General features: G+C 46.9%; 1 protein-coding gene across 1 annotated transcript in view; it reads left to right on the top strand.

Annotated features, from left to right (window-relative positions):
• Positions 1-12,500, top strand: part of LOC308365987 (ATP-binding cassette sub-family C member 4-like) — a 44,722-nt gene that overhangs the window by 5,892 nt on the left and 26,330 nt on the right. The window contains exons 11-19 of the mRNA XM_080839623.1: positions 5-40; positions 771-865; positions 1,543-1,629; positions 1,759-1,855; positions 2,171-2,389; positions 3,330-3,461; positions 3,848-3,885; positions 4,224-4,324; positions 5,915-6,061. Of these exons, the coding sequence (XP_080695749.1) occupies positions 5-40; positions 771-865; positions 1,543-1,629; positions 1,759-1,855; positions 2,171-2,389; positions 3,330-3,461; positions 3,848-3,885; positions 4,224-4,324; positions 5,915-6,061 (952 nt within the window). The remainder of the gene's footprint in view (positions 1-4; positions 41-770; positions 866-1,542; positions 1,630-1,758; positions 1,856-2,170; positions 2,390-3,329; positions 3,462-3,847; positions 3,886-4,223; positions 4,325-5,914; positions 6,062-12,500) is intronic.

Genomic DNA, 12,500 nt, shown 5'->3' on the forward strand with positions numbered 1-12,500 from the left:
GAAGTATGAAAGAGTCCTCCGCGCCTGTGCCCTTAAGAGAGTAAGCTGCCTATGTCCCGTCATCACTTTTATAGTTAGAGGTACAGTGGCCAGATTGAAACGGGCTTGCCATGAGTTTGGAGTTCTATTGATTTGCTAAGCATACAGCGTCGACAGCTTGTGTTGGTTTTGCACACATGTAGACTTCTTTTTAATGTGCCGTGAGCGCTCAGGCTTCTGACATCTGTAAGTGCGCACATTAAGGAGCACACGAATGAATGGCTGCCTGCACTCCAAAAGGGATATTTTCATTAAGTTCCACATTTACTTTCACAGCTTAACATTTTTTTTGAACATAAACACAGCCCTAAACTCTAGGTGTTCTGCCTCTACGTGAGGTAAACGTCATGCTTCAGTAAATGTATCAGATGGACCTTTAACTTGATGGCCAGTCACTTCCAACCTATTGTCCGTTTCAAATTCAAATTTGACAAGCTGCCTTCCAGTTAACAGAATGAGTAAAAAAAAAATATGTTGAGAATTTGGCAAATTGCTTCATCAGCTGGTTTTGCTGCCTACAGTACCCCTACGTGCTCTGAAGCATTTCAATTAGTCTGGCCATACCTTAAACGAATGGAGGAGATGCATTTGTGAACTCTGCTGACGTTGTCTATGACGGATAACCGCTAGCATGTTTAGTCACAGGAATCTGGCCTCTTCTTAAACGTTTTCTAAGCATTGCACTGTATGAGAGAAGCCATTTGATGAGTTCCTTTCGTGACGTCTATCAGGACATGGAGCTACTGCCAGACGGCGACCTGGAAGTGATTGGTGACCGAGGGGCCAACTTGAGTGGAGGTCAGAAGGCCCGTGTCAACCTTGCCAGGTGTGTTTGTCCTTCCTGGGTCAACCCCGGCCCACGTTTGTCTAGGGGTGTAGCGGATCCAGCATACGGCAGCAATGCACTGTATCTGTTTGATAAAGATGCAGCATAAAGCAGCAATGCAGTGTATCTGTTTGATAAAGATGCAGCAATGCAGTGTATCTGTTTGATAAAGATGCAGCATATGGCAGCAATGCAGTGTATCTGTTTGATAAAGATGCAGCATACGGCAGCAATGCAGTGTATCTGTTTGATAAAGATGCAGCAATGCAGTGTATCTGTTTGATAAAGATGCAGCATATGGCAGCAATGCAGTGTATCTGTTTGATAAAGATGCAGCATACGGCAGCAATGCAGTGTATCTGTTTGATAAAGATGCAGCAATGCAGTGTATCTGTTTGATAAAGATGCAGCATACGGCAGCAATGCAGTGTATCTGTTTGATAAAGATGCAGAAATGCAGTGTATCTGTTTGATAAAGATGCAGCAATGCAGTGTATCTGTTTGATAAAGATGCAGAATATGGCAGCCATGCAGTGTATCTGTTTGATAAAGATGCAGCATATGGCAGCAATGCACTGTATCTGTTTGATAAAGGTGCAGAATATGGCAGCAATGCAGTGTATCTGTGTGATAAAGATGCAGCTGCAGGAGCTCTTATCTGTTGCTGTGCATTAAAGGGCCGTCTATCAGGACGCTGATATCTACCTGTTGGACGATCCGCTCAGTGCTGTAGACGCAGAGGTGGGGAGGCATCTGTTTGAACAGTAAGCGAAGTTGAGGGGCTCTTCCTCATTTTGGTTGTTAATGTGTTTTTTTACAGCAGGCATTAAGGTACAGTAGTTTCTGGAGTGACAGTTATTTAGTCAAGTGTACACTTCTCTTCTGTTGATCAGGTGCATTTGCGGCCTGCTCAAGAAGAAGCCTCGCATCCTGGTCACCCACCAGCTGCAGTATCTGAAGGCAGCTGACCAGATCCTGGTGCTGAAGGAGGTGTGTGGCGTGCCATTCAAAGTCAAATCAAAGTCAAAGTGTTTATTGTTGCATGCACCAAATTGCTTCAGCACAGCAAAATTCTTAAGACTTGGCCAGCATCATCATCTACACAGTAGACGTCATACAGATAACAAGTAACATTTACCAAAAAATAACATATAACTCTATAACACTATAACAAGTAAACATATAACATATAACTTATAACAATAATTCAGTCCCTTTCTCACTAAAGAGGCCAAGTGCTTAAAACTGTGTGTGCATCGACTTCCTCTCCGTCATTTTCTTCTTCTTCTTCTTCTTCTTCTTCAGGGTCACATGGTGGCCCGTGGCACCTACTCCGAGCTGCTGAGCTCCGGTCTGGACTTCACCTCGCTCCTGAAGAGGGAGGAGGAGGATGAGTCCGCGAGTCCTGAGCCCGGCCACGGAGCTCTGGGCCCCGCCTCCTCCAGCCGCACCCTCTCCCAGAGCTCCGTGCTCTCTCACTGCTCCTCCATGCTGTCCGTGATGGACCCTGCTGAGCAGGGCGCGGTGGGTACCGGAGGAGATGGAGCTACTTTTCACGAAATGAATACCACCGGCCTATAATGCACTTTATAAAACAATTGGGTTCTATCGCGTAATTTAGCCTGTTTCTGTTTGGACGAGAGACGTTCCATGAGTTGGATTATCCGTCAACATACCAACAGTTTGGGACCTTTCACAGTGGGTACCGGAGCAGATTGAGTCGGCTAGTTTTCACAAAATGAATACCACCGGCCTATAATGCACTTTTACCTCGTTTCCACCAGCCCCTGTGGAAACGAGATATTTGTTGAACATGTTGCCATGCGTGTATTAAGTCAGAATGGTCATAAGATCCAACTGCGAAGGGAAGTGGTCGCCAAAGCAGATTTTGTTGTTTTAGTGAGTTACAGATTGAGGTATACACAAGGAAAGTATAGAAAAGCATAAGATTGAACTCTGTTGTCTTCACAAAATGGACATTTGTTTGTAGCTAAACAAGATGTACAAGCAACATTATAACACGATATTATGGGAAAAAACATAAAGCAGTATGACTGGCATATTACTTCTCTAGAAAACTCCCCACTCTTAAGTTTTGAACAGTAGTAATACACAACCAATACTATTACAATCTAGGTATGTAGCAGTTTACTGTAGGTATGCCTATATTGGATCTAGACGAACTGGAACTTAGTTCACCACAAGGGGGCAGTAGCTTTTCATTTATTGTTTTTCTTTCTGTGGATTTCCCTATAATGATGCTGAGTTGTGTCGAGTGTTTTCCTTTCTGCCCGTGGTCAGTCCAAAATGTGTTGCACTCTGGTTTAAATCAGTAATTTCCTATTATACTATAGTCATACATTTTGTAGTCTCCTGTTGGTAATGTTTTTTTTTTTTTAACAAGTAAGGTCATTTACACGCAGTATTTGCCTATTAATCGTTTACGTATTTGTGATTTTCTCAGGTTGAGCCCACAGTGGGAGGGGAGAGTCGCTCTGAAGGAACCGTAGCCCTGGGCCTGTATGTGAAGTACTACAGGGCAGGGGCCAATGTGTTTATGATTTTGGTGCTTGTCCTCCTCAATCTCCTAGCCCATGTGAGTATGTGCAGTCTTTTATTTGGTCGGGTTAGATTATGAATTCAACCAGCACATCATAGATTTATAGATCATCATTGATGTGCTTCTTGCATCTAGGAGCAACTATAGTCTTACATGGCTTTGTAATGTAATGGTTCAGTTCCTGGTCCTTACTGTATATATCTTATTTATTCAATTATTCCACTTTACATATGCACATACTCTGCACTTTTATTGCTATTTTGCACTTCTGGTTAGATGCTAAACTGCATTTCGTTGTCTCAGTACCTGTACTCTGTGCAATGACAATAAAGTTGAATCTCATCTAATCTAATCTTACGAAACCAATATAAATTCACTCATGGAATCAATGTAAAAGACTCATTTCAGTGTCTTCTCTGCAGATTACATATATCCTTCAAGATTGGTGGCTGGCATATTGGTAAGAACCATTTTTGTTTACTAGAAGTGACATATATAAGATGTTATTGTATGTCTTTGAAAAGCACTTTAAGAAAAATAGTGTTGCGTTTCGAGGTTTAGTCATGACACTTCAATAAAACATTTTTGGAAGGCTTTGATAACGGACATTGTCCACCTGAGGTCAAGTGAACTGCGCTGGACATTGAATTTCGTCTTTGTACTGGCCCACTCGTGGTCGTGGCTAACCTTGTAGCTCTCCAGCTCTACGCCCCACACACACACTCCTCGCATTCCTTTCTGTTGCGGCAGGAGTGTTTATTTGTCCTTGTGTGTGTGATTGCTTTTTCCCTCTGGCAGGGCGTCTGAGCAGAAGCATCTCAATGTCACGCAGCACGTCCTCAATGGCCACAATGCCACGCGGCAGCTGGACCTTGACCTCTACTTGGGTGTTTACGCAGGTGAGAGGACGACTGAGCCTTTGTGTCGCCTCCCGAGCTCCAGAATACGGAGAGCATTCAGTGAGCTCATCCTCGCTCTGGCTGGGGGCCCGGGGCCTTCAAGGCCCACTGTCTATCATGTATGCCTGGGCCTCAGCTGTAGCCAGAGATAGGAGGGCCTTTCTTTTCTGCCTGTATTGGCTTGCTCTAAGGTCTGTTGCCATTGTCCTCCGAACTGACTCCTCACCTTTCCAATTTTCATGGGCCCTTTCTTCTCGGAGCGCTCGCGGCCCATTCTTTACCTTTAGCAGCTTGGGCTTCAAAAGAGCGGTTCAGCACAGAAAGAGAGATTAAGAACAGGGACCCACCCCCCCCCCCCACCCCCCCCCCCCCCCCCCCCCCCCACACACACACACACACACACACACACACACACACACACACACATGCACACACACACACTCACTCCTTCCTCTGTATTTGTGGCTGGACACTGCAATAATAGAAGTGAAAGAGCTGATGCGTTTGGAACATGTCCAGCTGGGAGGTAGAGTTTCTCATGTGTCTCCTGAGATGCAGATGTGTGTTTGGGTGTTGTGTGGGAGTCTGATATGTGCCGGTGTGTGTTTGGGTGTTGTGTGGGAGTCTGATATGTGCCGGTGTGTGTTTGGATGTTGTGTGGGAGTCTGATATGTGCCGGTGTGTGTTTGGATGTTGTGTGGGAGTCTGATATGTGCGGGTGTGTGTTTGGGTGTTGTGTGGGAGTCTGATATGTGCGGGTGTGTGTTTGGGTGTTGTGTGGGAGTCTGATATGTGCGGGTGTGTGTTTGGGTGTTGTGTGGGAGTCTGATATGTGCGGGTGTGTGTTTGGGTGTTGTGTGGGAGTCTGATATGTGCGGGTGTGTGTTTGGGTGTTGTGTGGGAGTCTGATATGTGCGGGTGTGTGTTTGGGTGTTGTGTGGGAGTCTGATATGTGCGGGTGTGTGTTTGGGTGTTGTGTGGGAGTCTGATATGTGCGGGTGTGTGTTTGGGTGTTGTGTGGGAGTCTGATATGTGCGGGTGTGTGTTTGGGTGTTGTGTGGGAGTCTGATATGTGCGGGTGTGTGTTTGGGTGTTGTGTGGGAGTCTGATATGTGCGGGTGTGTGTTTGGGTGTTGTGTGGGAGTCTGATATGTGCGGGTGTGTGTGTGGGTGTGGGAGTCTGATATGTGCGAGTGTGTGTTTGGGTGTTACAAGTTACAAGTACAAAATCGTGCCACAATAAAACCCAAAATGGGTGTGTGAGTGTGTGTGTATGTGTATGTGTGTATGTGGTGCGTTTGGGTGTCGTGATTTCAATTTTGCGGGTGTGTGTTTGGGTGTCAGGTCTGATATGCGCGGGTCTGTGTTTCTGTGTCAGGTTTGAAATGTGCCGGTGTGTGTTCTGGTGTCAGGTCTGATATGTGCGGGTGTGTGTGTGTGTTTGGGTGTCAGGTCTGATATGCGCGGGTGTGTGTTGTGGTGTCAGGTCTGATATGTGCCGGTGTGTGTTGTGGTGTCAGGTCTGATATGTGCCGGTGTGTGTTGTGGTGTCAGGTCTGATATGTGCCGGTGTGTGTATTCTGGTGTCAGGTTTGACAGGTGCCGCGGTGCTGTTTGGGTTCCTGCGCAGCATGGTGTTCTTCAAGGTCCTGGTGAGGGCGGCCCAGACGCTGCACGACCGCATGTTCACCAGCATCCTGCGCACGCCCGTGCTCTTCTTCGACGTCAACCCTATTGGTGAGGCCCGCTGCAACCTGCACAAAACACATGTGTGTGTGCGCTAGAAAACCATACTCACTCAAGTCAACAGACAATAATAAAAAAAAAATTGAATATATTATAATAATGTATTGCTTGATTAAACTACATGATAAGCTAGAAAAACTGTAAATTGGCTATATAACAACAATATTTAATATTCGTATTTATTATTGTAATGGTAATATTATTATGGTAATATTATAGACTTTTATTGCCTAACCAACTGTTTAAGGAGGTGGATTTTAATTATAAGTTAATAGTGACCTCAGGTTTTTTATGTTTTTTGTCCCCCATCCATCGACATATGGAAATGAGTTCCAGGAGATTGTGGCTGCGCCTGTGCTATTGTAGATACCCACCACTAGAGGGCAGCCTGTTATTGAGCCATTTTCATGTTAACAGCAGGGCCATAGATGGATCTTCTGAAATGAGAGCCTGTGCTTGTCCCTGTAATTATCTGCCACATCTTTGGCACCAGAGAAGTAGTAACATGATCAAGTAGTCTAACGCATCTGCAAATTGACTGTTTGGGCTTTGTTTAATTTTAGCAGTTTATATTAGGGAATAGCTGTCATGCTTGACATTGAGTGATGATGGTAAATGTGATACATTTCTGTTCATTATCTTTTGTACATTTCCATACCAAATACGACTATCAACTCTATCACTCAAGTCTTTATTTGGACGTCCAGAATCTTATGGATGTAAACGGTGCCTTTGATAAGCAATGACAGAATCCGTTGGACAAAAAGAATCTGTTGGACAAAGCCAGACTTCTGATTTTGTCACGTTCGCGCAAGACATGTTGACATGTTTTAAGTAGATCTCATAGCAACCGCTGCATAGTGCGAGACGACCACACACATGTGTACACACGCACAGCAGCCGAGTCAAGTGGCAAGAATAACGACTCTGCTGCGTGTTTCTCAAAGTCTTTTCAGAAACGTACGTGTGTGTGTGTGTGTGTGTGTATGTGTTGGTGTGAGATGGCTTTTGTGTGTTATCTATTAACTGTGAGCTTGGACAAAAAAAGCAAACAATAAAAGCTGGATGAATAGTGTTTGTGGTAGATCTTGGAAATAGCGAGCTGTTTGCCCTGCGGAGGTGGGTAAACTGAAGTTCATTTGTTGCACTGTGACATATCAGAGCTCCTTGATTATTTCATTAGCTTTGTATGCTGTAGTCGTTTGGATAGAGGGCAGATGGACATGATCTTAAAACTGAGCAAACACTACTAGGTGTGATTACTGAGTCAAAAGGTTTTCTTCCCCCCTCTCCTTAGCTTATCTTGGTGAAATCGTGCAGCTTACAGAATAACTTGGACAATCAGTCACCGGTATACACCAGAGCATGTCGCGGTTGTTTAACTTTTATTTTAGGGGTTTTATTCGCTGTTAAAAGTCACACTCAGTAATTATACAGGGGGACACTTCCCTGAAATGATGTCATTTATAATTGCCTTGAGTTTTGTTCTGCTGTCAGTGAATGATTACTCTAGACTAATCTTGAGATAGGGGACACACAACAGAATCAGCTTCACGGCTCGACGCACTCGACAGGAGGGCAACACCTATTAGTATAGCAGTAATGACTCATAGCACAGGCTGAATAAAAAAAGGTTAGGATTTCTGGATGTTCGGAGTCTTGTGGCGTTTTTTCGCCGCTTTAAGGCAGCCGTGTCGCGATGAAGGATGGGTTCAGTTGCCTGTTTATTGTGCAAACAGTCCCGGGCTTAAACTCTGAGCTTGTGTTTTTCCTTTTCGAGCCACTGTGGTACCTGGCGGCTTATCTTGGGGTGTGTCACTACTAGCTAATCTACACATGGGTAGGGCACTCCGTCAGACTTTTAATAGTCTTTTATGTTGTGCTAAGGGCAGTAAATGATAAGTGGAGCAGTTATTGACATCCAGTGCCTGTGTGTGGTTATGTGTGATCACTCTTATTACTTTTTAAAACCGGTACAAGAGCCAAGCCAGTAGTTTGTATAAGGAGTAAGTGCTTAATAAAATGACACCTAACCCAACACAAAATGGTAAACTGCACCTACATGCAATTCCAGTGGGCATGTTTGTTATGCTGTGTTTGAAGTAATATAAAAACGGCCTTATAACCCAGTTTGTCAGTAATTACTACAGCTGTCTCGTTGCCAGCAGTACTTGTACATCATGTGGTGGTATTTGTGCTGTCTTATTTTCTCTTTGTTTCACTGACAATTTGGTGAGTGGAAGGAAACAAGGCTATTGTCACGCTCGCCTGTGTGTTGCCACCACAGTGTGAGTAATGCACATATAATTGTGCTAGCATTGTTCGGGATTTGACAACTGTTTACATTTGTAAGTGATATGGTATGCTGCTGTTAAACATGCTGTGTGTGTGTGTGTGCTACTCTGTTGGCTGCTGTCTTTTTTCGGGGCTAAAAGGTTAGCGTTTCAGGCACCATTGCACAAATGTTGGCTCAGTCATGTTCTGTGTGGGGCCCGCTAATCATTGATGACTGATGATGGATGGACTGGTATTGTGAGGCTGTCACACGGGGGTTTACATTATGTGCCGTGCGCTGTTTGGCCGGGCTTTGATACAGTATGTACTCAGCAGTGTGAGAAGTGACTTGATTAAAGGCAGCACAATACGTGTTGGCAGGTTATGCTTTTTGAAGAGCTTTTTAGAGTTTCTCGGACATTGCGGCTTTATGGGTGGGTTTTGAAGTCTTTGGATTGGCCGTTGTTCTGGTGCGGCAAATATTCCTTCGGACGGAAAAAAGAATATTATTTCTTCCGACGGAATAAAAAAAAATGAATATTTCCATTCAAGCCCCCCTGTTACAGAACTGTGACCAGCGTGTAACAGTTGATCCCTCAGTATTTTAGTGCTATTGAGCTGGCTTAATCCCTGTTGTTATATTAGACCAAAACCTTTGCCCGGTCCCCATGTTGATGCTAGTTTTGGCATTGAACACAGGATAAGCTTATTGAGCCTCAGCCTCTTTGTGGCACACTGGCTGTAGACACGAGGCCCCAGAGGTGCTCTGCCTCTCTGCCTCTCTGCCTCTACACACATGCACTGAGGGGGCTGAGGAGCCGGGAGGAGGGGGAAGGCTTATGTTTTACAAAGTCGAGGCCTAATTGCCTTCACGGAGGTACAGACGCTCTCTACCTCGCCTCCACATTTCTGCTGCCCTTGCTACCTGTGAGCCAGCCAGTGGAAGTGTTGCAGTGAGGAAGAGATGCTATCAAAGACAAGTTGTGTGTGTGTGTGTGTGTGGGGAGGGTGGTTAGGGGTGGGGGGTGGCGGTGTAAATTGAATGTGGAGGTAGAGGTTTCCACTGAGGCATGTGTGGTGTGTGTGTGTGTGTGTGTGTGTGTGTGTGTGTGTGTGTGTGTGTGTGTGTGTGTGTGTGTGTGTGTGTGTATAAATGTGTGTGTGTGTGCGTGTGTGTCCGTGCAGGTGTGTATGCATGCAGTGCAGCTGATAGGACTCCTCTCCACTCGCAACTTCCTCCATTTAATTGCATGAAAGGGAGCGCGAGGAGGAGATTGCCGGGGCCTGTGGGCGAGTGCGGGGAGAATGGATTTGGAATGTATTAGGGCAGGCAGCACGAGGTGCTCCGTGTGTGTGTGGGGCCCACCAGGAGCCCGCAGGTAAAGCCCCAGCCTCCTCCAGCCTCCTCCAGCCTCCTCCCTGCCCCTGCTCCACCGCCGGCCTATCCACTTCCCCCTCCCGCCGCACTGAAAGAAGTGGGGCCCAGCCGCCTGCCCCGCGCCCCACGCCGAGTGCAAGAGCCTGCCCCGCTTATCTAGATGATGACAGGGAACTGCGATTCGTCACACACGCACACACACACGCACACACACACACACACACACACACCCCTTCTTGCGGCCTCCACCTCAAACGAAACCATGGTAGTTGTCTGCCGGACCCCACCACAGCCGCACAGTGCACTGTGTTTTTGAGGGAGTGGGAGAGGATAGGTGGAGGGGGGTTGATGTTGGCCCCAAGCCCTCAGGCACCACCCCAGCATGTGCCAGCAGACTTCCCTTCTTTTCGCCAGGAAAGTGGTGCAAGTCACACCTGGGGTCCCCCAGCCGCGAGAAGTCGGTTCGATGGCGAGGCGGTCGGTCGGTCGGTCGGTGCCTTGAAATGTGCACACCCTCAGCACACAATAGTCTGTGTTGTTAACAAAACTTTAGGTGATGGAAGCCTTTGTCATTGTGTGCTGTCTTACCTCATAGGCACGTCCATGCATCCAGGCACCTTTGTGTAACTGCATAGCTGTAACCTATCTAGTCTGTATGGTTTGACAGATGCATAAAGGGCTCACGTCTCGTCTCTGTTGAGTCGATATGATAGATGAGTGAAGCTCTCAGCTTATGGTCTATATACCGTGTCGTCTGAATAGCCTCGAAACTGCAATGATGTAACCAGACGTAATGTATCGCCGAGACTGAGTGCGACGTTCTCTTGTTCGACCGTGGATTTAGGTCAGCGGTGGCTTAGACGCCAACTCTTATACCCGAATTTCAAGGATAAACAGTGGGTCGCAATCAGACAAATAATTCCCCTGCATTTGTAATGGAGTAGGGGAGCCCTTCTCAAAGAAATGGCTACTGAGGCAAGCATCACTTATGATGGGGCCTTCCCCTCGGGAGATCTGCCCGCGAAAGGAGCACTCACACTGTGAATAAGATTAGTCTGCCTCCGAGTGTACAACGTGCTTACGCCACTTGACTTTGAATCAGGTCTGATTTCTTTTTTTATGTGTGGCATGGCCCCGGTCGTGGGCGCATAATGCGCTGGCTGGGTTTTTATGCGACGGCTGTTATGGGAAGCTGCCGCGGCGCCGCTCGTCTGCATGCGTACTGCTTGTGCCGGGGGACGGCGGTGGCGAGCGACGAGCGGCGCTCGGGATAAAGCTGTAAGCTGCTTACGGCCGTGGAGGACTGCGATTACAGGGCCCACCGCCGCGGAGGACACTGCCGTCGGAGGAGTTTTAGGTCAGCGCCTTTGACACCTTTGTAACCCCCAGAAGTGCTCCGTGACACATGCTGCTGGACTCCTCTCTGACCCTGGATCAGCTATTGCCTCGGCTTCTGTTCGCATTGCCGTTTGCTCGCCTGTGTGCTGTGTGGCCATAGGGTATCAGACATTGGTCAGGTGCTGGTAGTTATCTGCACTAACAGGGGGCTAGGCTGCTACCTGGACAGACTATAGACTTTCTCCTGCAGTGTTGGTCCAATTTACTGAGAGCTCTTATCTGGGAGATAAGAGAACAGGTTGCTAATTTGCCTTCCTTTGAAGCTTTAGAAATCAGCAGAGGACTGGAATTGTCTCAGGCTAAGGGCATGTAGCATTCTATACTACAGGAGTAAAACAGTAGCCCTGACTGTAATATATTATATTCATCTGGTAGCAAGGTGCTGGTGTCTTTTTTTTTATACATTTTATACATTGTGCTTATTGGTCAGTTTCGGAGAACACAAAGCAAACTGAGCTAGCTTGTGTTTTCTTTGATCGTCTAATTCATCGATTGTTTTTCAACAATTCAGTTTGCAGAGATGTGACCACATGGCTTTTTGATGTATAAAGATTAGCACTAGACCTCTGATGGACGCCTCCAGCGTGTCCTCGCCCATCAGAAGCTGGGCGGCTGTGGCCCTGAGCAGCTGGGGGGGTAGGGGTGGGGTGGGGATGGGGGGCTGCTCTGCTCCACTCCGCTCCGCTCTCACAGCCTGGCCTGCCCCAGCCCCAGGAGCACAAGAGAGCCACGCTCAGCCTGTGCCAACCCTCTTGGCCTGCAGATCTGGGCCTGGCCCACCACTCTGCCTCTGCGGTAAACGCTTTCTCAAGAGGCAGCTGGAGAGTAATCTTCTGCGGTCTGTGGGAGCAAGGGGGAACAAACTTCTCTAAAGACCCAGGGATAAAGGGGGCCCAGCGGAACACCTGCACAGCTCACCGTCTCGGGATAGTGAACACCTGAGCAGATTGGAAGGCAAATCAATTAACGTCATTGACACTGCCGGTCAGGGCAAGGAGGCAGGTATGGAGCTTCTGGTCCCTCTTTGTTCTCACACAAAAGGGTCCCCAACATATTCATCAGAGAGTAGGGCAGCCTTTGTTGCAACAGAGTCCAAATAATGAATCATTGTTTAATCTAGATAGGGCTCACTATTTGTCCATCTGATATTGCCCTGAATGTATACAAGCTGTTAATATGACTACCACTTAAGGATCCAAGATTGGTTTCAGTGGAAGCAGCTGACTGCTGCAGGTAAACCCTGGGATGTCGTTGAGTAACGTATTGTTTGGCGGGTAAAGGAAGCTCGTGGATAAGAGCGTGAGGTTGCGATGTGGCTTTGGTCTTGTGCAGGAAGCACATTTAAGGTCAGGCATGATAAAAATATCCGTATCGAGTGTT

Source organism: Sprattus sprattus (assembly GCF_963457725.1).
Source record: "Sprattus sprattus genome assembly, chromosome: 5".
NCBI lineage: Eukaryota > Metazoa > Chordata > Actinopteri > Clupeiformes > Clupeidae > Sprattus > Sprattus sprattus.